Source organism: Cibotium barometz, chromosome 11 (assembly GCF_041138505.1).
Source record: "Cibotium barometz isolate CiBa-2024 chromosome 11, ASM4113850v1, whole genome shotgun sequence".
Taxonomy (NCBI): domain Eukaryota; kingdom Viridiplantae; phylum Streptophyta; class Polypodiopsida; order Cyatheales; family Cibotiaceae; genus Cibotium; species Cibotium barometz.
Genome location: NC_141056.1, coordinates 59,916,948 through 59,942,418, shown reverse-complemented (window position 1 = coordinate 59,942,418; position 25,471 = coordinate 59,916,948). Strand labels below are relative to the sequence as shown.

Genomic DNA, 25,471 nt, shown 5'->3' with positions numbered 1-25,471 from the left:
GATGATGGCATTATGTATTATAATCATAGGCTATGCATTCCCAATGATGAGGGAACCAAGGACCAAATTCTGAATGAAGCCCATGACAACCTTATAGTAGGACATCCAGGTTTCATCAAAACCTACGTCTGTAAAGAAAAGCTTCTTTTGGCCTGGTCTGAAAAAGGATGTACTGAATCATGTACGTCAATGTCTGACATGCCAGAAAGTCAAAGCTGAAAGACTAAAAATGCCTGGAAAGTTACATCCATTGGACATCCCCCAGATGAAGTGGGAATGTATCAGTATGGACTTTATTACTGGATTACCTTCAGTGCAATCAGGTTACAACCAAAGATGAAGTGGGAAGTTACAGTATGGACTTTATTATTGGATTACCTTCAGTGCAATCAGGTTACAACTCCATTTTTGTGGTAGTTGACAGACTAACCAAAATTGCCCATCTCATCCCAATAAAAGAAACCTACACTGCAGTGGATGTGGCCAGAGTGTTCCTCAAAGAAATATTCAGATTGCATGGCCTACCCAAGAGAATAGTAAGTGATCGAGATCCTAAATTTACTTCAAGGTTCTCGACTGCATTTTTCAAAGCAGTGGGAACTTTCTTGGATCTTAGCACAGCTTATCACCCTGAGACCGATGGTCAAACTGAAAGGGTAAACCAAGTAATCGAAGATATACTTTGGTCACGCTGTGGCAGGGAATCCAAGAAGTGGCTTAGCTATCTACACCTAGTCGAGTTCGCCTACAATGCTTCTTATCATTGAAGTATCGGGATGAAGCCTTTTAAAGCTCTGTATGGACAAGATTGCTTAACTCCATTAACTTGGTACGACCCATTGATTAGGGTCGAGATATCTAGACAGATGCTTGACGACATGGAGCAACAGATGCAGTCAATTCGTAAAGATATTAAAGCTGCCCAGGATCGACAAAAGCAGTATGCAAATAAGAAAAGGACAGACAGAAAGTTTGAAGAAGCGAACATGGTCTTCATTAGAGTACGGCCCAAAAGATGTTCTCTATCTCTTGGGAAGTGCAAGAAGTTATCCCCCAGATATTGCGGGCCATATGTGATTACAAAGAAGGTAGGTGACTTAGCCTACGAGCTTCTTCTGCCTCCTCATCTCAAAGTTCATAATTGATTTCAAGCAAGCCTTCTAAAGAAATATGTGCCAAGCCCAAATCATGTACTTGATGATGAAATCCTAACCTCTTCTTAGCCTACGAGCTTCTTCTGCCTCCTCATCTCAAAGTTCATAATTGATTTCAAGTAAGCCTTCTAAAGAAATATGTGCCAAGCCCAAATCATGTACTTGTTGATGATGAAATCCTAACCTCTTGAACCCAAGGGCAGATGGAACTCCAACCTGAAGAAATTCTTGATGTTCGAGAAAAGATTCTCAGGAATAGAATTCTCAGAGAATTATTGGTAAAATGGAAGTTCTATCCTTTTGAAGATGCCACTTGGGGGAATGAAGCCGATCTGTTTTTGCGGGATTACCCCCAGTCTGCGAGATGAGGGCATCTCGTGTTTTTCAAGTGGGAGAGAATGTAAGATTCCTCCCCAGCCTCTCAAGATGTCCAGCATCTTCCCCTATAATCAAATCCCTCTTCAGAAATATAAAAGATCTTGTTTCTACCAGTTTTGGCCTAGAGAGAGAAAATCTTCTAGAGAGTGGTAATCCAGTTTTCAAATATTTTTGGATAGAAAAATACCTCATCTTATTAAAATAAGTTCCCCTGAAACAGAAGTTTAAAAAGATTTTCAAAAGGTGCATTAGAAATTAAGTATAATCTGTTCAAGAGACATTATCCTGGGGGATCAAGATTTTTTTGAAGCCAAAGCCTTTATAGTAAAGGTCCCGCCAAAGCCTGCACCCTCTAACTTTGTAGTAAAGGTCCTGCCAAAGCCTGCACCCTCTAACTTTAAAATATTCCAAGCCCAGGGAAGTACTTCAAACTTTCCACCCCCAAAGAAAGCAAGGCCCGAATCAGAATCAGGATGCAGGAAGATTCAGAAGTGAAGGAAGACCCTTCCCCCAGAATACTTTCTCAGGAACCCCACCTCTTTCAAGAAATCAGAGGGATGAGCTCAGAACGGAAAACTGATGTTTTGGATGCCAGGGTTTTGGTCACCAATTAAAAGACTGCCCGACTCCTGCCATGTCAAGGGGACAGGGAAGTCAAGGACCCCGAATTTAGAGACCAACCCCTTCATACTAGTCTAATCAGGGTCCATCTCGCCCAAGCCAGGGTAACCCCAGAAGAACTCCAGCTCAGCCATCTGCCTCTGTCGTGCGTCCAGAGTAACCTCAGAACTCCTTCCCAGAATTGGGGCAACCAAAGAGAAAGAGTTCCACCTCAGACTACAGCAGCCAGAGCAGTCACAATTTTAGATGTAGTAGAAGAGGAAAGAGGGCAGATCTATGCTGCCATTGAAAATCAAGGGCCTAACCAGCAGTTCTCCGTCATCCATACTCCAGCAGAGTATCAGGGTAAGCCTTTTAAACTTTTGATTGATTCAGGCAGCTCTCATTCATTCATTTCCCCTGGATGCTTGCGTAAGCTAGTCTTAGAATAGAAATTAGGGAAGAAATTCTTGATGTTCGAGAAAAGATTCTCAGAAACAGAATTCTCAGAGAATTATTGGTAAAATGGAAGTTCTGTCCTTTTGAAGATGCCACCTGGGAGAATGAAGCCAATCTGTACGGGATTATCCCCAGTTTGTGAGATGAGGACATCTCGCATTTTTCAAGGGGGAGAGAATGTAAGATTCCTCCCCAGCCTCTCAAGATGTCCAGCATCTTCCCCTGTAATCAAATCCCTCTTCAGAAATATAAAAGATCTTGTTTCTACCAGTTTTGGCCTAGAGAGAGAAAATATTCTAGAAAGAGAATATTCAGATTTTAAATATTTTTGGATAGAAAAATATCTCATCTTATTAAAATAAGTTCCCCTGAAATAGAAGTTCAAAAAGAGTATAATCTGTTCAAGAGGCATTATCCTAAGGGTGAAGATTTTTTCAAAATTTTAAATTAAGATTCTTATGGACCAATAAGATTCATCCAAATGTAGGGAGGAGATAAATGAAGAAATAAAAGAAAAGTCCCCCAAAAATGAGTAAATACTCACATGAAGAGTTGACTAAGGACAAGGTTAATAGTTAAAAAAGAGAGATAAGTAATGATGCATTTTTGACACCTCTGCATGGGGGAATTCCCCTCATGAAGGAGGCACCTATTTCACATGCTTGAATGAATTTTAAACTCCCAAATAATGGGATATTTTTATCTCTCCTCTCTCCTGTTTTAACTAGATCCAAAAAGTGAGCAAAACTGACCTAAAAATGGTCAAAAATTGACCAACGTGATCTGGAAAATTATAGAATCAGTTGGCTTGGTTAGAAGCTCACTTTTTCCTATAAATAGAAGCCCTCCCCTTTGTTGAAACTTAATAGTGTTTTGCACTGTTACCTTGTCTCTCCCAAGTGCCAAAAACAGTGAATTGTCTTCATAATTCATTAGTTTTTGACCTTCCTTCTTCTAGAAGATTGGTGGCCACTCTTGTCTCAAACAAGAGTTGAACCCTCAAACCATAAAGCCAAAGGAAAGCTCTCAAATTCATTAGTAAGTTGGTGATTCTTCTCTTTTCCATTTATTTTATCGTTTTTATGGTTTTTTTAAGCTTTTTGTCTTCTCTAAAATTGCAAGTGATGTTATGCCTCATTGCAAAAGGCATTCCCCTCTCTTCTCTAGTAAATCCAACCATTCTCTATCCTAGGTGAATGATTAATGATTAAAGTCAAGTTTTTTATAATGTTGTCTTAAATAAGTAGAAAAATGTTTACTTTAGAATAATCTCAATACTCTTGGTGCACTTTTAATTAATTTTAGAGACTTAAAAATTGAAAAATGGTCAGCCATACAAAGGAGGTTATGGCAAAATTTTTGGAAATTAGTGAAATAAATTTCATCTTTTATTATTCTAAAAGAGATCCTTATGGTTTCTATATTCTAAAGTATCATTTTCATGCATAGAAGATGCATTTTGATTATTTGTATAAAAGAAAACTAGTATTATTATAAAAGTATCACTTTCATTATTATTGATTTTTATGCATAAAAGTATGCATAAAAGATTAATTTTTATTATGAAAGTGTTACTTTTATCATAATTGATTTTCATGCATAAAAGTATGCATAAAAGACTATTTTTTTATTATCAGTGTTACTTTTATCATAATTGATTTTCATGCATAAAAGATTATTGTTTTTATATATCTCGTTGTTGACTCATTGGTCTAACGGAGAGTCCAGAGTGATACTGTTTTGTGAGAAATGGAAATTTTGAAGTATGTCATGTGTAACCCGTAAATTGTTTGTCGATGGATTTTTTTTAAAGTTTTAAAGAGGAGTGTGTGCGTATCTGTTTTCTAAAGCTAAAGTTAAGAAAGGCATTTCAATTATGGGTGGGTGAGTACTTGTTTGGATCTACCGATTCCAGTGCAGGGTGGTGGCTAACCCATGGGCCGGATGGGGTTAGGCTGGAATCAGTGGAGTTTTAATAATCAAACTAAAAAATCTTAGGATTACGCTAGGATTCGAGTAGATAGCTAATTCCCTGATAAAATTCTCGATTGAGTGGATCAACGGCTGTGCCTAATTTTGATTAGGAAAAAAGCGTTGATTTTCTCAGATGATCAAATTATATCAGTGATAGTTTCCTTCTATCTGGTTTATTCAGGTGGAGGATAGTTTAGATTTTGATCTTGTTAGAAAACTTGTTAAGAAAAATTCAAAAAGGTGGAATCGTCCCCGCTTTCCGGGCATGGGAAATTTTCCTAGTTTCGGTTTTTGGAGTGACCACCAGCCTAGTCTCGTGCCCGGACATTCGTGGGCGAGGCCCCGAGTGAGAAACCCTGCCCCACGCATGAGGGGGCTGCTTCCGCTATCAGCTACCGGGAATCCGATGCACGGAGGGGGCAGAGGGATCTCACAGTTGGTATCAGAGCGGAAATTACCTAATTTTTTTTTATAGAAATCTGGGAAAGAAATGTTTTTCACTTGTTAATACTATGTGAATGAACTTCAAAAATTAAAAACTTATAAATCGAATTGGAAAAATTTAGATGGACACCCCGAACCTATCTGGAATTCCTGGACTCTCTCAGAGTCAGGATATGATAGCTTTTGCATTTGATCACCGCATCAACTCTACTACGACCCGAATGAGCAGAGTGAGACTCGCTCGCCATTTTGAGAGTCTTTACTTTCTTGATCCTCTTGAGCGACGTCGGTATATGTGGTTCTGTGGAGGACGATGTATTAACATCAGTACCAGTCAACGTCAGAGGCTCAGGCAAAATATTTCCTTGGCCATGATTCTGATAAGACTAGGGCTTGTTCAGCACGTTCTACTCTATGATCATTCACCTAGGAACTTCAGAACTTCATGCCGTTTTTTTAGACTTCTTAGCCGCTTTATCCCGAGAAATAGAATTAGAGCACCTCTTTGTGTAATGAATCGTGTATACCATGGTATGTCTTCTTCGCAGTTTCGCTTCTTTATGCGATTACGACTGAGGCGGTGATTTTGGAGCCGAGCTGCTCTATGTACATATTACAACTTTTATATAAATATAGAAATGTTTTCTGAAGAAAAATTCCCTGTTGAATAAGTGATTGTTTACAAACGATCTGATAAAGAAAAATCTGTTATCGGACATATGTTAATCTCCAATAAGATCATTGTCTTGTTTAAGAATTTGTTTTTCCGAACCTCTTAAGTCTTAGGATCTCGTGGATGATATGAAAAAAAAATTCAATAATATATAAATTTTTGGCACAATCATGAGACGAGGAAACCGTGGCCGTCAGCCAGACCCTCTCGCTAAAGATGATGAGCTTGACCCTGATGTTCGCAAGGCTCTTCATAGGACTCAGCCAGGACCCTTCAAAGGAGAAGGGGAGAACCTGGGCGAGGCTGTGGAGAAATGGGTGGAAGCCATGAATGAATATTTTAACGTCACAGACTACAATGAGCGGAGCAAAATGGCTCTTGCCCGGCTAAAAATAGTGGAAACAGCCAGGGTAGCATGGAGGAGCCACTGTGATACCAACCGTCGGGACAGAAATACTCAGTCCTGGAATGATCTAAAAAACTATCTAAGAAAGAGATTTTGTCCCCCTGGATTTTTGGAAACCAAAATGAACAAATTTTTAGAGCTAAAGCAGGAGAGCAAAACCATGGAGGAATATCACTAGGCCTTTGCTCTTCTACTCAAATATTCACCACCTCTAGATGAAGAACAACTCGCGGCCAGGTTCATTCGTGGAATGAATGAACCCTTGGACACACTGGTTAAAAATGCCAAGCTAGTGTCCATGGCTGAAGTAGTAAGAATGGCAAAGGATTTTGCCAAAGCCTTTGTAGTAAGGGTCCCGCCAAAGCCTGCACCCTCTAACTTTGTAGTAAAGGTCCCGCCAAAGCCTGCACCCTCTAACTTTAAAATATTCCAAGCCCAGGGAAGTACTTCAAACTTTCCACCCTGAAAGAGGCAGCAAGGCCCAAATCAGAATGAGGATGCAGGAAGATTCAAAAGTGAAGGAAGACCCTTCCCCCAAAATACTTTCTCAGGAGCCCCACCTCTTTCAAGAAATCAGAGGGATGAGCTCAGTACTGAAAACAGATGTTTTGGATGCCTGGGTTTTGGTCACCAGTTAAAAGACTGCCCGACTCCTACCATGTCAAGGGGACATGGAAGTCAAGGACCCCGAATTCAGAGACCAACCCCTTCATACCAGTCTAATCAGGGTCCCTCTCGCCCAAGCCAGGGTAACCCCAGAAGAACTCTAGCTCAGCCATCTGCCTCTGTCCAGAGTAACCTCAACACTCCTTCCCAGAATTGGGGCAACCAAAGAGAAAGAGTTACACCTCAGACTGCAGCAGCGAGAGCAGTCACAATTTCAGATGTAGTAGAAGAGGAAAGAGGGCAGATCTATGCTACCATTAAAAATCAAGGGCCTAACTAGCAGTTCTCCGTCATCCATACTCCAGCAGAGTATCAAGGTAAGCCTTTTAAACTTTTGATTGATTCAGGCAGTTCTCATTCATTCATTTCCCCTGGATGCTTGCATAAGCTAGTCTTAGAACAAAAATCAGGGAAACCTATGCAAGTGGAATTGGCCAGTGGGAAGACTCTTTTCACTCACCTTCAGACAGATCTTATCCAGTTCAATCTAGATGGTAATGTAACCGATTGTCAGTTCAAAGTCTTACCTCTGGGAGTTTTTGACGGGATCCTTGGAATGGATCACTACAAGACAATGCTGCCATACACGCGTTTCATACACGCGATAAATTACGAACGCGTGTATGGTCGCGCCTGTATTTGAATAGAATCGGGCGCGTGTATTTTTGCATTTAAATTCGCGTGTATATTTGCATTAATAAACGCGTGTATAAAAGCGTCTATATACACGCAGTAATACACGCACCTATACACGATAATATTTACGGGGTAATACTCGCTATTATACACGGATAAATACACGCTACTATACACGGATTAATACACGAATGGCAGAGAAAAACTGAAAAAAAACTGAATTCCTTTACAAAATTAAAAACTATTTTCCTTAAACCATCTCATAGTACATTACAGTATAGATCATTACACAATCCCACTACATGCATTTACAACAATGAAATATATTCAAGAATAAATCATATTGCATATGAGATGATGGAAATGTCATCAATTTAGAACATACAGTGACGGATTGGTTAGGGTTCGATCTCATCTTCAATAAGATCCATCCTTGCCAAACGATCAACATCAATATCCATTTGATCAATTGGTAAGGCTACGATTAAATTTATTCCACTATCGATATTCTGTACTCCATTGATAATGGTATCGATGTCCTGATCATCCTCATCAACATCACCATCATCCTCAATGGTAGGGTCATTCTCATGATCATGAGAAATGGCATGCTCATCCTCATTATCACGATCATCTCTTATTTCTTGATCATCGATCACAACATCTTCAATGGCATATGCATGTTCGACGTCATCTTCATTGCGGCTTGTTACATCCTCCATATGCTCCATATCAGTGAATGTATTATACATCACTTTGGAACGTGGTGCAATAGGGATGACGTACCACCATTTGATGTCATGCACCATTGGTAGATAGATAACCTACTCAAATACACACAGTACAGTAATTAATTAGCATATCAAAAGTCAAGGGGTACGCGAGCTTAGATATATATGTACATGAAACACATTAGTAAAAAAATGCATACCTGCTCACATTGTTGTGGCAATACGAGCCTATCTTTCTTTGTTTGCCAGAACTTTGTAGAGTCAATAGTTACATATCCACTTGCATGGCGTTTTATCGTTGCATCAGGCCCTTTTTCCACCACGTTCATTTGCCATTTGACATCCAAAACATACACAAAGAAGCGACGAAAGTCGAGCCTAAATATGTCTTGGATTATGCCACAATAATCATCCATTTTTCCATTAGCTCCCTCAAAGCTACTAATGACACCGCAATCTTGTGTATTTCTCTTTTCATCAATTCTTTGTGTTCGAAAATGCTTGCCTTCACACCATATAGCATTGAACATAGTGCACTGGACCAAAATAGAAACAATATTTGTGTAAGCAATGTGAATAAATATTAAAAGAAAATCACTTACAACTAATGCAAAACATTAGTTCTATGTACCTTTGACATGCATCCTCGTGCATACTCCCATTCTTCCGCCGTGATATGCAGCCCCTCGTCACTCTCTGCTCTCTCCATTTCCTCATGCAACCAATCAACATGGATATCATTCGGAAGTGTTGCTAGATGCTTAGGGTACGCCTTCCGAGAGCCATGTTGCCTCCGAAAGAGAGCTCTTTCTGCTTGCCTTTTTGTCTTTGCATCCTCATATCTTGTAACCCATCTGCTCATCACATCACTATTAAGGATACAAGTGAAATTGAGATCATCAATCAACGTTTTGTCAATTACTTTACTCTGTCCTTTTCCTTGAGGCACAATAGAGGTCATCCTCAAGTCCTCTTCATTGCTCCATAGTCGTGGCAAAGAGCTGTCCACCTGACCAAGAAATTCTGAAATATATACAAGCGACTCTTGTATCAACCAACCCTCGGCCATGCTTCCTTCAGGCCTTGCACTTTGCCTCACAAAGTCTTTTAAGGTCTTCATGAAGCGCTCTAGGAAGAACATCCAACGTGCATGCACAGTACCACATAAAGCAATTTCGTCCACTAAATGCACAATGAGATGTAGTTGACTTGTGAGAATGGTTCGCGGAAAAGTCTCCTCTACCAAACAAACCACCTCCACTGCCATAACACGCGCATCATCCAACGTGGCTGGATCAATTGCTTTGGAACTAACATATCTGAAAAATAAATAAATAGTACGTTATACCTCATGCACGTTCATTTTGCAAGGTATAATGAAGGGTGATCTGAGCATGGGTTTTACATACCTCACAAGCTCGCCCATCTTATAAATACATTTTTTCAAACTCTTATTCGCACAATGGTCGATGCTAGTAGGTAGTATGAACTGCGCACATAAGAGCACATTTATGGTTTATGGCATTACAAAATTTAATTTCAACGTACGTACAAAACTTGGAAAACGCTTACTTGAAGCATCTTGTGCCAATCGTGGGACTTCAACCCATATAGTTGCTCAACGCCTCTTTTCTTAGTGGTTGTAAAGGCTCCCTTCAATGATCTCATGCATCCAGTGGGAGTACGCAAAGTGGTGATGGCCTGCTTTACCTGCTTCTCCTCTTTCTTTGATATAATCCATGGTGCAGGCGGAAGACGAACGTGCCCACCCACCTCTCGTGGCCAAGCTTGACGCATACGTCCTGCGACCCGCAAGTCCTCACGTACGCTAACATTGTCTCGTTTACCAGTAATATGTTCCCAAATACCAGATCCCACATTCTTGAAGATGTGCATGGGATCAAGAAGATGGTTGATCTTAAGATGGGTCCAATATGGCAGCCGGAAAAAAATGGAGTACCTGCACAAGGGATTGCTCTATGTGACCTTTAATCCAATTAGAGACTACACAAAACAAGATTGAAAAAACATCACTATACCTGTTCATGCCATCTGGAGGAAGAATAGTTGTAGACTCCCAAATACGCTTCCAATCTTTTGCACGAAGTGTTTGTGGAGGAATGTTACTCTTACTAGCAACATATTTAGGATGATCTGAGGGGAGAAATCGATGATGATTATCGAATATAGTCTTACACAAACCATCAGCATACTCATGTACTAACGAAGGGCCACAAACAGGACATGCATGTTTACCCGATGTTTTCAAACCTGTTAAAATATAAACAAAAGTTAGAATAATAAAGTCAAACCGTCTAATTAATATATATAGCCAATAGTAATAGAGTAGGGAGGTAATTAGACGTCTTACCAGAACAATCGCTGTATCCTGGAAAGTCATGCATTGTCCACATCAACACTGCTTTTAAGTCGAAGTGTCGAGAGGAGGGAGGCCTACTAATGTCCACCACCGCAACACCTCTCCATAGTTCCTCCAACTCATCAATCAGTGGTTCAAGATAAACATCCATATGCTTGACTTTATGTTTCCCTGGAATTAGAAGGGATAACATAAGATGTCCCTTCTTGATCGCCATTGATGGTGGAAGGTTATAATTCACCAGCACAACTGGCCACACGCTGTACGCGGTGCTTTTGAAACCAAATGGATTCACTCCATCCATACCCAGGCCAAGTCTCAAGTTTCTGGGCTCTGTTTTAAAGCTGGGCCACTCATCTTCAATATGCTTCCAAGCAGGAGTGTCTGCGGGAATTCTCCACATGCCATCATCCGATCGATGTGAGGAATGCCATGACATGAGCTCTGCTATAGATTTGCACTTGAACATGTGTTTGATGCGAGGAATTATAGGAAAGTGTCGCAAGACTTTACGAGGTACATCAAAACTCTTCATATCTGTTCTGTACCTTGCTTCACCACAAGTGGGACATGTCAGAGCCTCCTTATGCGTCCCACGAAAGAGAATGCAATCATTGACGCATGCATGTATTTTATCATAATCCAGTCCTCCAAGAGATGTCACATAGCGCCTCGCTATGTCTCTTGAGGTGGGCAGTCTATTTTCCTTTGGAAGCATATTTGACAATAGCCTGCATCCAATATCATCAATTATAATTAGTCTTAAATCCTAAACCTTAAACCACTAATTCAAATTTATAAGTTAGAATGCTTACTTCAACAATGCGTCAAGACTTGCATTGCTCCATCCATAAACTGTTTGTATATTAAGTAGTTCAAGGGAAGCACGTAAAACTGAGAATGTGCACCCTTCAAACACCGGTGTCGATGAAGCTTTATAAAGATGCTCTTGTTCCATATCATCGTCGTCCATACCTTTGGGATCATCCTTAAAAAGATTTCGCACCATATCATCAAGCACCTCCTCTTCCACAACTTCGTGAGGTGCAGGGCTATTGTCGTCCCTTTCCCACTCATCTCTGACATTAGATCCCGAAGCTCCAGCATCATCTCGTCGACGCTTTACGTGCTCTCGTCGCGCGTAGGGTACCATGTTAGGGTGTGGTACTGCATCCTGCTTCAATTTATCAAATTATATGTTACAACTCTATTAATTTAATTTGGATACCATGAGTCATTTGAATACCATCAATTTACATCTACTCACCTCCAAACCTGTTTGATTCCATTCTCCATACATGGAGATATGATTCAAGGTAATTCGACGTGCTCGTACAATGCATCCTTGACATCGATTACACATACATTTGATCCGTTGTCCCAACCACACATCGCGATTACGATGACGCATTGTCTCATCTTCCTCAGAACTGCTTGAAGAGGTTGATGACATCCTGTGTACAAATCAGAAAACACAAACTCATTATATATTTTTAATGAAAGCACAAAAACGCGTGTATTCACGCGGCTATCTCCTACAATTTGCGTGTATAAACGCGGCTACTTCCTAAAAAACGCGTGTATTCACGCGGCTAATATCTGCAAAACGCGTGTATAAACGCAGCTACAATCATGTACACGCGAATATACCTGCGTTTATATACGCGAATATAAACGCACACATAAACGCGGCGGCATATTTAAACTAAACATAGCCCGCCTTCCCCAAATATAGATTTTGAACTTAGAAATCAACAGTGCGCCTGTTTTCGCCTCTTCCAACAGCAAAGAGGGAGCAGAGAAAGGAGCACACACACGGGAGAAGGAGGGAGCAGAGAAGGAGCAGAGAGGACTCACTTTTTCAGAGGTGAGTCACTTTGTCCTGTGCCTTGTCTCTTTTGTCAGATTTGTTTACTTTGCTCTTTGCTCTTTGGGTTTGTCTTTTTGCACACGATTGGGTTGCTGCATCCTGACAGGGGCGACAATGGCTGGTCCTTTTGTAAGGACATTCTGTTTTTGTCGGGGGGTCGGTCTTTTCGAGAAATTTTTTTCGCAGGTCGCGTGTAAGAACGCGTGTAGGAGCGCGTGTAACCTGTCTGCAGAGTTTTTCCACGCGCATATACACGCGTTTTTTGCCGGGTATATACACGCGTTTTTTGCCGGGTGTATACACGCGTTTCTGCAGACAGAAAACTGCCGCGTTTCAGATTTCAGGGTTTGCAGGCATTTGACTTGTGTAATGACAATGTGTGAGTCAAGAGACAGCCCATGATGTACATGATGATGTTTGTTGCAGGTTCTTTATGGATATTCCAGGTTCTTCATCCGATCCATTTGCGTACAGCAATTGGTTGATGGAGATGATGAATCACTTTGGGCGCCAACCTGGTCCGGTTGAGCTTACAGAGTATATGTATGTCCATCCCCCTCCTTCCCTGCCTGGTGTCTATACCCCTGTCGCGAGTATCCAGGGCACTCCAGTGCCGTCTATTCCTCCGAGTCCGACGAGACGGCATGCAGCTTCTCCTCTTCCACGTCCACCGAGGAGACATACCTCGTCCCAGACACACTCACGTACACCCTCACAGCCACCATCACGTGCTCCCTCAGAGCCACCGTCACGTCAGGGCTCACAGCCACCGTCACGTAGACAATCCCCCAGTCGTGACTCCACCCGCAGCAGTAGGAAGAGTGGGAGTGGGGGAGGATGCGGCGGGTGCTTTGGTGGGGGAGGTGGGGGAGGTGGGGGAGGTAGTAGGGCACGGGGTGAGAGAGGAGATAGAGGGAGAAGAGTTAGAGGAGACAGTTCGGAAGAGGAGGAGATGAGAGAGATGGAGAGAGTGGTTTGCTATGATGTGACGGATAGGGGCGGGATAGTGATGGATGCGAGGGGGAGGGAGGTAATGGAATACATGCGTGGGGTAGTATCAAACTCATATAGAAATTGTTTTATTAAATTTAAAGATCAAAATAGCCGATTAGTTGGGGAGGTGATAGAGGCTGTACACAGTCGGTACCCCAATCCCCCACATGCTACATTCTCGGATGTATGGGGAAGGACGCGAATAAGGGAGATCTTAAGTAATAAAAGATCTCACCTTAAAAAACTCGCGTACGATGACCGGCTAAATGTAGCTGCGGGTGGCTATCCTGCCGAGAAACCTGCCACTGCGCACAAACGCGAGTGGAAGGAGGCAAAGAAACGAGCAGAGGGTGGCGTGAAGAGCAAGCAGCATGTGGAGGCACGACGGATCCAGATGGAGACCGTTGGATCTTCGCATTTCGGATCTGGCGGCGTCGAGTCATGGGAGGCAGAGTTCGTAAGTATCCTGTCACTTTATTTGATTGTTTACTTAATTCATTGATTCTATGAATTGTTTTAATCTTACAAATTGTGTTGATTATGATACAGCGACGGGTTACGGGGAGGAAGCCCACAACCCACGATACTGCGTATGCTCGCCGGCATAGCAGACGTGACACGTGGGCCATCTTCAGAGCCGAGGGACGTATTACGGACGCGCAGTTTGAGTTGGCCATGAGACCATACGGTCGACAGGTACTTGAAAATTCGTAACGAATGGTTTTGGTTTATTGAATTGCATATATATATATATATATATACTTATATACTATATATTACTTGAACAGGCACAAGCTGCTGATGATCCACCGGCCGCCGCTGCAGAGGGTGGACGTGAGCACTACTCCTCGGACATTCCGACCGATGCGAGCTCATCTGAGCATGAGGGGAGCACCGAGTCATCATCTGGGTCTGAGTAGTACTCAGATTTGTAGTATCACATTCCATATTTAGGATGTGATTGTATATATTTTTTTGTAAACTCAAGCCATGGGCTACTTCGAGATATGGACTCCCTTGTATACATGTATGAAATTTTGATAGTAATATTGAATTGATTGATCGATAGTATTACATTCATGGCTCTCTTGAATCGTGTAATGACAATGTATGCATTCATGTCGTTCTTGTCTTAATCTCCCTCGTGCATATGTTCTTCGTGGATGGTCTAATGCACCAAAAACCCTAAACCAGAGAGTGCTATTGGGTGCTGGAATGCTGGAACAGTATTCAGGCACCAAATAGCACTCTCTGGATTTTTTTTTTTGCTCTCTGTTCGCGTGTATAAACGCGTCAAAACTGCTAAAAATTGCGTGTATCTGCGCGGATACACTGGAAATAACGCGTGTATACACGCGTATAAACTGGCAGTAACGCGTGTATAAGCGCATCTAAATAAAATAAACGCGTGTACAGACGCAAGTAAAAACGCGGCTGGGACATTGGAACTGAACAGGATGCGGCTATACACCCGTGTATAACCGCGTCTAATAGAAGAAGACGCGTGTATACTGGCGTGTATTAATGCGTCTGAAAAAAAAAACGCGGCTACACACCCGTGTATACGCGCGTCTGAGAGGTACTTTACACGCGTTTTTACACGCATGTCTGTGGCCGCGAGAATACACGCGCTGATACACGGGCCCGCTACTTTTTTTCACAAGTCATTTTTAGCGGCTAAGAGCGCGGGTATGAGCCCAATCCCTTGTAGTGGATTGGCTCCATAAAAATCAAGTTGACATACACTGTCACAATGGAACCATTTCCTTCCATGACCTTCACGGGAACAAAGTTCAAGGAACTGGAGTTTTCGGATCCCCAGAACTTCAGTTAGTAAAAGCTTCCAGGTTGTTGAAAGGACTTAGGAAGAAGCAGCAAATTTATGTTATCAAAATGAACCCAGTAGACTCAAAGCTTAAGGCTAAAGATCCAGAATGGTTAAGTGAATTTTGTGATCTATTTCCAGCAGAGCTAGCTGAAATGCCTCCAATTCGGGAAGTAGATCATGTGATTGAATTAACCCCCGGAGCTCAGCTAATAGCCCTGCGCACGTACAAAATGCCAGTTCCTGAAGCCATTGAACTCAAGGAACAGTTTAGACAGCTGTTAGAACAAGGGTTTGTAAGACCCAGTGTTTCACCTTGGGGTGCGCCAGTTCTCTTTCAGAAAAAGAAAGATGGAACGCTTAGACTCTGTGTGGACTACAGAGGTCTGAATCAGCTGACAGTTAACAATAAGTATCCTATCCCAAGAATTGATAAGCTTCTGGACAAGCTAAATGGAGCCCAGATCTTCATAAAGATAGATCTCAAATCCAGGTATTACCAGATCAGGATCAATGATCAAGATATACCAAAAACAGCCATCAATACTCGCTATGGGCATTATGAATTTACTATCATGCTGTTCGGATTAACTAATGCAGCTACATTCAATCGCCTAATGCAGGACATCCTCAGAGAGTACTTGGATGATTTTGTTCTAGTTTTCTTTGATGACATTCTGATTTACTCAAGGAATGCAGCTGACCATGAGACTCATGTCCGAAAAGTTCTTGAGATTCTAGGGAAGCACCAACTCTTTGCCAAAAAGAGCAAATGCACTTTCTTTGCCGACCACGTTGAATACTTGGGCTTTTTGGTATCCAAAGATGGAATTTCTCCAGATTTCGCAAAAGTCCAAGTAGTCATAGATTGGCCGGAAGCAAAGACAGTGAAAGAAGTCAGAGGATTCTTGGGATTGACTGGTTGGTATAGAATTTTTATACCAAAGTATGCTCTCATAGCTTCCCCCCTGACTAACCTTCTCAAAAAGAATACCCCATTTCAGTGGTCTACCAGGTGCCAGAGTGCTTTTGATAAGCTGAAGACCGCCTTGGTAACCAGTCCCGTTCTGAAGCTACCAGATTTCTCTCTACCCTTTGAGGTAGTAACTGATGCCAGTGGTTTTACCTTGGGAGGTGCACTTATGCAGGAAGGTCATGCAGTGGCCTATGAATCCCGAAAGCTCAAAACGCATGAGAGGAATTATGCTGTCCACGACTTGGAATTACTTTCAGTAGTCTATGCCTTAAAGTTGTGGAGACATTACCTAATGGGAAAAAGATTCACTTTGATGATAGATCATCAGAGCTTAAAGTGGATCTTTACTCAAAAGGACCTCAACATGCGCCAAAGAAGGTGGATGCAGACCCTGCAGGAATTTGATTTTAAAATCAAGTACCGCCCAAGCAAAGAAAATGTGGTAGCAAATGCCCTCAGCAAAAAAGCCTCCTTGCTTGCAATTACTGTGATATCAAATCCTTTGATTATTGAAGCAAGAGAGAAGATCATACAGGATAGATTCTTTGGCCCTATTGCTACCCTACTTATGCAGGAAAACAAAACTCCATAGGAGTCGAACAGAGTTCAAGGGTACAGCCTGGATGATGGCATTATGTATTATAATCGTAGGCTATGCATTCCCAATGATGAGGGAACCAAGGGTCAAATTCTGAATGAAGCCCATGCTAGCTTTATAGCAGGACATCCAGGTTTCATCAAAACCTACATGTCTGTAAAGAAAAGCTTCTTTTGGCTTGGTCTGAAAAAGGATGTACTGAATCATGTACGTGAATGTCTAACGTGCCAGAAAGTCAAAGCTGAAAGAGTAAAAATGCCTGGGAAGTTATATCCACTGGACATCCCCCAGATGAAGTGGGAATGTATCAGTATGGATTTTATTACTGGATTACCTTCAGTGCAATCAGGTTACAACTCCATTTTTGTGGTAGTTGACAGACTACCAAAGTTACCCATCTGATTCCAGTAAAAGAAACCTACACTGCAGTGGATGTGGCCAGAGTGTTCCTCAAAGAAATCTTCAGATTGCATGGCCTACCCAGGAGAATATTAAGTGATCGAGATCTCAAATTTACTTCAAGGTTCTCGACTGCATTTTTCGAAGCAGTGGGAACTTTCTTGGATCTCAACATAGCTTATCACCCCTAGACCAATGGTCAAACTGAAAGGGTAAACCAAGTAATCGAAGATATACTTCAGTCATGCTGTGGTGGCAGGGAACCCAAGAAGTGGCTAAGCTATCTGCACCTAGTCGAGTTCGCCTACAATGCTTCTTATCACCGAAGTATCGAGATGAGCCCTTTTAAAGCTCTGTATGGACAAGATTACTTAACTCCATTAACTTGGTCTTACCCATTGATTAGGGTTGAGATGTCCAGACAGATGCTTGATGACATGGAGCAGCAGATGCAGGCAATTCGTAAGGATATAAAAGCTGCCCAGGATAGATAGAAGCAATATGCAAATAAGAAGAGGACAGACAGAGAATTCAAATAAGCAGATATAGTCTTCATTCGAGTACGTTCTTTATCTCTTGGGAAGTACATTGTGGGCCATATCTGATCACAAAGAAAGTAGGTGACTTAGCCTACGAGCTTCTTCTGCCTCCTCATCTCAAAGTTATCCCCCAGATATTGTGGGCCATATCTGATCACAAAGAAAGTAGGTGACTTAGCCTACGAGCTTCTTCTACCTCCTCATCTCAAAGTTCATAATGTATTTCATGTAAGCCATATATTGTAGGCCATATCTGATCACAAAGAAAGTAGGTGACTTAGCCTACGAGCTTCTTCTGTCTCCTCATCTCAAAGTTCATAATGTATTTCATGTAAGCCTTCTAAAGAAATATGTGCCAAGCCCAAATCATGTGCTTGATGATGAAATCCTATCCTCTTCAACCCAAGGGTAGATGGAACTCCAACCTGAAGAAATTCTTGATGTTCGAGAAAAGATTCTCAGAAACAGAATTCTCAGAGAATTATTGGTAAAAGACAATATCCCCCAGATATTGTGGGCCATATCTGATCACAAAGAAAGTAGGTGACTTAGCCTACAAGCTTCTTCTGCCTCCTCATCTCAAAGTTCATAATGCATTTCATGTAAGCCTTCTAAAGAAATATGTGCCAAGCCCAAATCATGTGCTTGATGATGAAATCCTAACCTCTTCAACCCAAGGGCAGATGGAACTCCAACCTGAAGAAATTCTTGATGTTCGAGAAAAGATTCTCAGAAACAGAATTCTCAGAGAATTATTGGTAAAATGGAAGTTCTATCCTTTTGAAGATGCCACCTGGGAGAATGATGTTGCGGGATTATCCCTAGTTTGCGAGATGAGGACATCTCGCTCTTTTCAAGGGGGAGAGAATGTAAGATTCCTCCCCAGCCTCTCAAGATGTCCAGCATCTTTCCCTATAATCAAATCCCTCTTCAGAAATATAAAAGATCTTGTTTCTACCAGTTTTGGCCTAGAGAGAGAAAATGTTCTAGAAAGAGAATATTCAGATTTTAAATATTTTTGGATAGAAAAATATCTCATCTTATTAAAATAAGTTTCCCTGAAACAGAAGTTCAAAAAGATTTTCAGAAGGTGCATTAGAAATTAAGTATAATCTGTTTAAGAGGCATTATCCTGAGGGTGAAGATTTTTTCAAAATTTTAAATTAAGGTTCCTATGCACCAATAAGATTCATCCAAATGTAGGGAGGAGATAAATGAAGAAATAAAAGAAAAATCCCCCAAAAATGAGTAAATACTCACATGAAGAGTTGACTAAGGACAAGGTTAATAGTTAAAAAAGGGAGATATTTAGAAGTAATGATGCATTTTTGACACCTCTGCATGAGGGAATTCCCCTCATGAAGGAGGCACCTATTTCACATGCTTGAATGAGTTTTAAACTCCCAAATAATGGGATATTTTTATCTCTCCTCTCTCCTGTTTCAACTAGATCCAAAAAGTGAGCAAAACTGGCCTAAAAATGGTAAAAAATTGACCAAACTGATCTGGAAAATTCTAGAATCAGTTGGCTTGGTTAGAAGCTCACTTTTTCCTATAAATAGAAGCCCTCCCCTTTGTTGAAACTTAATAGTGTTTTGCACTGTTACCTTGTCTCTCCCAAGTGCCAAAAATAGTAAATTGTATTCATAATTCATTAGTTTTTGACCTTCCTTCTTCTAGAAGATTGGTGGCCACTCTTGTCTCAAACAAGAGTTGAACCCTCAAACCATCAAGCCAAAGGAAAGCTCTCAAATTCATTAGTAAGTTAGTGATTCTTCTCTTTTCCATTTATTTTATGGTTTTTTATGCTTTTGTCTTCTCTAAAATTGCAAGTGATGTTATGCCTCATGGCAAAAGGCATTCCCCTGTCTTCTCTAGTAAATCCAACCATTCTCTATCCTAGGTGAAAGATTAATGATTAAAGTCAAGTTTTTTATAACATTGTCTTAAATAAGTGAAAAAATGTTTACTTTAGAATAATCTCAATACTCTTGGTGCACTTTTAATTAATTTTAGAGACTTAAAAATTAAAAAATGGTCAGCCATACAAAGGAGGTTATGGCAAAAATTTTGAAAATTAGTGAAATAAATTTCATCTTTTATTATTCTAAAAGAGTAATCCTTATGGTTTCTATATTCTAAAGTATCATTTTCATGCATAGAAGATGCATTTTGATTATTTGTATAAAAGAAAACTAGTATTATTATAAAAGTATTACTTTCATTATTATTGATTTTTATGCATAAAAGTATGCATAAAAGATTAATTTTTATTATAAAAGTGTTACTTTTATCATTATTGATTTTCATGCATAAAAGACTATTTTTTTATTGTCAAAGTGTTACTTTTATCATAATTGATTTTCATGCATAAAAGATTATTGTTTTTATATATCTCGTTGTTGACTCGCTGGTCTCAACGGAGAGTTCAGAGAGATACTGTTTTGTGAGAAACAAAGACTCAATGGAAATTTTGAAATATGTCATGTGTAACCAGTAAATTATTTGTCGATGGATTTTTTTTAAAGTTTTAAAGAGGAGTCTGTGCGTATTTGTTTTCTAAAGCTAAAGTTAAGAAAGGCATTTCAATTATGGGTGGGTGAGTACTTGTTTGGATCTACCGATTCCAGTGGGGGCAGGGTGGTGGCTAAGGGCCGGATGGGGTTAGGTTGGAATCAGTGGAGTTTTAATAATCAAACTGAAAAATCTTAGGATTATGCTAGGATTTGAGTAGATAGCTAATGCCTTGATAAAATTCTCGATTGAGTGGATCAACGGCTGTGCCTAATTTTGATTAGGAAAAAAGCGTTGAATTGCTCAGATGATCAAATTATATCAGTGATAGTTTCCTTCTATCTGGTTTATTCAGGTGGAGGATAGTTTAGATTTTGATCTTGTTAGAAAACTCGTTAAGAAAAATTCAAAAAGGTGGAATCGTCCCCGCTTTCCGAGCATGGGAAATTTTCCCAGTTTCGGTTTTTGGAGTGACCACCAGCCTAGTCTCGTGCCCGGACATTCGTGGACGGGGCCCCGAGTGAGAAACCCTGCCCCGTGCATGAGGGGGCTACTTCCGCTATTAGCTATCGGGAATCCGGTGCACGGAGGGGACAGAGGGATCTCACAGTTGGTATCAGAGCAGAAATTACCTAAATTTTTTTTATAGAAATCTGGGAAAGAAATGTTATTCACTTGTTAATACTATGTGAATGAACTTCAAAAATTAAAAACTTATAAATCGAATTGGAAAAATTTAGATGGACACCCCGAACCTATCTGGAATTCCTGGACTCTCTCAGAGTCAGGATATGATAGCTTTTGCATTTGATCACCTCATCAACTCTGCTACGACCCGAATGAGCAGAACTGATCACCTCATCAACTCTGCTACGACCCGAATGAGCAGAGTGAGACTCGCTCGCCATTTTGAGAGTCTTTACTTTCCTGATCCTCTTGAGTGACATCGGTATATGTGGTTCTATGGAGGACGGTGTATTAACATCAGTACCAGTCAACGTCAGAGGCTCAGGCTAAATATTTCCTTGGCCATGATTCTGATAAGACTAGGGCTTGTTCAGCACGTTCTACTCTGTGATCATTCACCCAGGAACTTCAGAACTTCATGTCGATTTTTTAGACTTCTTAGCCGCTTTATCTCGAGAAATAGAATTAGAGCACCTCTTTGTGTAATGAATCGTGTATGCCATGGTATGTCTTCTTTGCAGTTTCGCTTCTTTATGCGATTATGACTGAGGCGGTGATTCTAGAGCCGAGCTGCTCTATGTACATATTACAACTTTTATATAAATATAGAAATGTTTTCTGAAGAAAAATTCCCTGTTGAATAAGTGATTGTTTACAAACGATCTGATAAAGAAAAATCTGTTATCGGACATATGTTATAGATCTCCAACAAGATCATTGTCTTGTTTAAGAAATTGTTTTTCCGAACCTCTTAAGTCTTAGGATCTCGTGGATGATATCAAAATACAAATTCAATAATATATAAATTTTTGGCAAAATCATGAGATGGGGAAACCATGGCCATCAGCCAATCCCTCTCTCTGAAGATGACGAGCTTGACCCTGATGTTCACAAGGACCCTTCATAGGACTCAGCCAGGACCCTTCAAAGGAGAAGGGGAGAACCTGGGCGAGGCTGTGGAGAAATGGGTGGAAGCCATGGAAGCATATTTTGACGTCACAGGCTATAATGAGCGGAGCAAAATGGCTCTTGCCCGGCTGAAAAATAGTGGAAACAGCCAGGGTAGCATGGAGGAACCACTGTGACACCAACCGTCTAGACAGAAATACTCAGTCCTGGAATGATCTAAAAACCTATCTAAGAAAGAGATTTTGTCCCCCTGGATTTTTGGAAACCAAAATGAACGAATTTTTAGAGCTAAAGCTGGAGAGCAAAACCATCGAGGAATATCACTAGGCCTTTGCTCTTCTACTCAAATATTCACCACCTCTAAATGAAGAACAACTCATGGCCAGGTTCATTCGTGGAATGAATGAACCCTTGGACACACTGGTTAAAAATGCCAAGACAGTGTCCATGGTTGAAGCAGTAAGAATGGCAAAAGAATTTGCCAAAGCCTTTGTAGTAAAAGTCCCGCCAAAGCCTGCACCCTCTAACTTTAAAATATTCCAAGCCCAGGGAAGTACTTCAGACTTTCCACCCCCAAAGAGGCAGCAAGGCCCGAATCAGAATGAGGATGCAGGAAGATTCAGAAGTGAAGGAAGACCCTTCCCCCAGAATACTTTCTCAGGAACCCCATCTCTTTCAAGAAATCAGAGGGATGAGCGAAAAGTTCTTGAGATTCTAAGGAAGCACCAACTCTTTGCCAAAAAGAGCAAATGCACTTTCTCTGCCAACCACGTTGGTATCCAAAGATGGAATTTCTCCACATTTCGCAAAAGTCCAAGCAGTTATAGATTGGCCGGAAGCAAAGACAGTGAAAGAAGTCAGAGGATTCTTGGGATTGACTGGTTGGTATAGAATTTTTATACCAAAGTATGCTCTCATAAGTATCCTATCCCAAGAATTGATGAGCTTTTGGACAGGCTGAATGGAGCCCAGATCTTCACAATGATAGATCTCAAATCCAGGTATTACCAGATCAGGATCAATGATCAAGATATACGAAAAACAACCATCCATACTCGCTATGGGCATTATGAATTTACTGTCATGTCGTTCGGATTAACTAATGCCCCAGCTACATTCAATCGCCTAATGCAGGACATCCTCAGAGAATACTTGGATGATTTTGTTCTAGTTTTCTTTGATGACATTCTGATTTACTCAAGGAATGCAGCTGACCATGAGACTCATGTCCAAAAAGTTCTTGAGATTCTAAGGAAGCACCAACTCTTTGCTAAAAAGAGCAAATGCACTTTCTCTGCCAACCACGTTGAATACTTGGGCTTTTTGGTATCCAAAGATGGAATTTCTCTAGATTTCGCAAAAGTCCAAGCAGTCATAGATTGGCCTGAACCAAAGACAATGAAAGAAGTCAGAGGATTCTTGGGATTGACTGGTTGGTATAGAATTTTTATACCAAAGTATGCTCTCATAGCTTCCCCCCTGGTGACTAACCTTCTCGAAAAGAATACCCCATTTCAGTAGTCTGCCAGGTGCCAGAGTGCTTTTGATAAGCTGAAGACCGCCTTGGTAACCAGTCCCGTTCTGAAGCTACCAGATTTCTCTCTACCCTTTGAGGTAGTAACTAATGCCAGTGGTTTTGCCTTGGGAGGTGCACTTATGCAGGAAGGTCATGCAGTGGCCTATGAATCCCGAAAGCTCAGAACGCATGAGAGGAATTATGCTGTCCACGACTTGGAATTACTTTCAGTAGTCTATGCCTTAAAGTTGTGGAGACATTACCTACTGGGAAAAAGATTCACTTTGATGACAGATCATCAGAGTTTAAAGTGGATCTTTACTCAGAAGGACCTCAACATGCTCCAAAGAAGGTGGATGCAGACCCTGCAGGAATTTGAATTTGAAATCAAGTACGACCCAAGCAAAGAAAATGTGGTAGGAGATGCCCTCAGTAGAAAAGCCTCCTTGCTTGCAATTACTGTGATATCAAATCCTTTGATTATTGAAGCAAGAGAGAAGATCATGCAGGATAGATTCTTTGGCCCTATTGCTACCTTACTTATGTAGGAAAGCAAAACTCCACAGGAGTTGAACAGAGTTCAAGGGTACAGCCTGGATGATGGCATTATGTATTATAATCGCAAGCTATGCATTCCCAATGATGAGGAAGCAAGGGTCAAATTCTGAATGAAGCCCATGATAGCCTTATAGCAGGACATCCAGGTTTCATCAAAACCTACATGTCTGTAAAGAAAAGCTTTTTTTGGCCTGGTCTGAAAAAGGATGTACTGAATCATGTATGTCAATGTCTAACATGCAAGAAAGTCAAAGCTAAAAGAGTAAAAATGCCTGGGAAGTTACATCCATTGGACATCCCCCAGATGAAGTGGGAATGTATTAGTATGGATTTTATTACTGGATTACCTTCAGTGCAATCAGGTTACAACTCCATTTTTGTGGTAGTTGACAGACGAACCAAAGTTGCCCATCTGATTTCAGTAAAAGAAACCTACACTGCAGTGGATGTGGCCAGAGTGTTCCTCAAATAAATCTTCAGATTGCATGGCCTACTCAGGAGAATAGTAAGTGATCGAGATCCCAAATTTACTTCAAGGTTCTCGACTGCATTTTTCGAAGCAGTGGGAACTTTCTTGGATCTCAGCACAGCTTATCACCCTGAGACCGATGGTCAAACTGAAAGGGTAAACCAAGTAATCGAAGATATACTTCAGTCATGCTGTGGCAGGGAACCCAAGAAGTGGCTAAGCTATCTGCACCTAGTCGAGTTCGCCTACAATGCTTCTTCACCGAAGTATCGGGATGAGCCCTTTTAAAGCTCTATATGGACAAGATTGCTTAACTCCATTAACTTGGTCTGACCCATTGATTAGGGTTGAGATGTCAAGACAGATGCTTGACGACATGAAGCAGCAGATGTAGACAATTCGTAAAGATATAAAAGCTACCCAGGATAGACAAAAGCAATATGCAGATAAGAAGAGGACAGACAGAGAATTCAAAGAAGCAGATATGGTCTTCATTCGAGTACGGCCCAAAAGAAGTTCTTTATCTCATGGGAAGTACAAGAAGTTATCCCCCAGATATTATGGGCCATATCTAATCACAAAGAAAGTAGGTGACTTAGCCTATGAGCTTCTTCTTCCTCCTCATCTCAAAGTTCATAATGTATTTCATGTGAGCCTTCTAAAGAAATATGTGCCAAGCCCAAATCATGTGCTTGATGATGAAATCCTAACCTCTTCAACCCAAGGGAAGATGGAACTCCAACCTGAAGAAATTCTTGATGTTCGAGAAAAGATTCTCAGAAACAGAATTCTCAGAGAATTATTGGTAAAATGGAAGTTCTATCCTTTTGAAGATACCACCTGGTAGAATAAAGCCGATCTGTTGTTGCGGGACTATCCCTAGTTTGCGAGATGAGGACATCTCGCGTTTTTCAAGGGAGAGAGAATGTAAGATTCTTCACTAGCCTCTCAAGATGTCCAGCATCTTCCCTTGTAATCAAATCCCTCTTCAAAAATATAAAAGATCTTGTTTCTACCAGTTTTGGCCTAGAGAGAGAAAATGTTCTAGAAAGAGAATATTCAGATTTTAAATATTTTTAAATAGAAAAATATCTCATCTTATTAAAATAAGTTTCCC

The 25,471-nt window shown here is 40.9% G+C and overlaps 1 protein-coding gene across 1 annotated transcript; it reads left to right on the top strand.

The window, feature by feature from the left end:
* The first annotated feature begins 13,688 nt into the window (after positions 1-13,688).
* LOC147634398 (uncharacterized) lies at positions 13,689-14,284 on the top strand. Its single transcript, XM_086805669.1, has 3 exons — positions 13,689-13,821; positions 13,914-14,060; positions 14,153-14,284. Exons 1-3 carry the CDS (start codon positions 13,759-13,761, stop codon positions 14,282-14,284), a joined length of 342 nt encoding a protein of 113 aa, XP_086661795.1. The 5' UTR covers positions 13,689-13,758.
* The last annotated feature ends 11,187 nt before the right edge of the window (positions 14,285-25,471 follow it).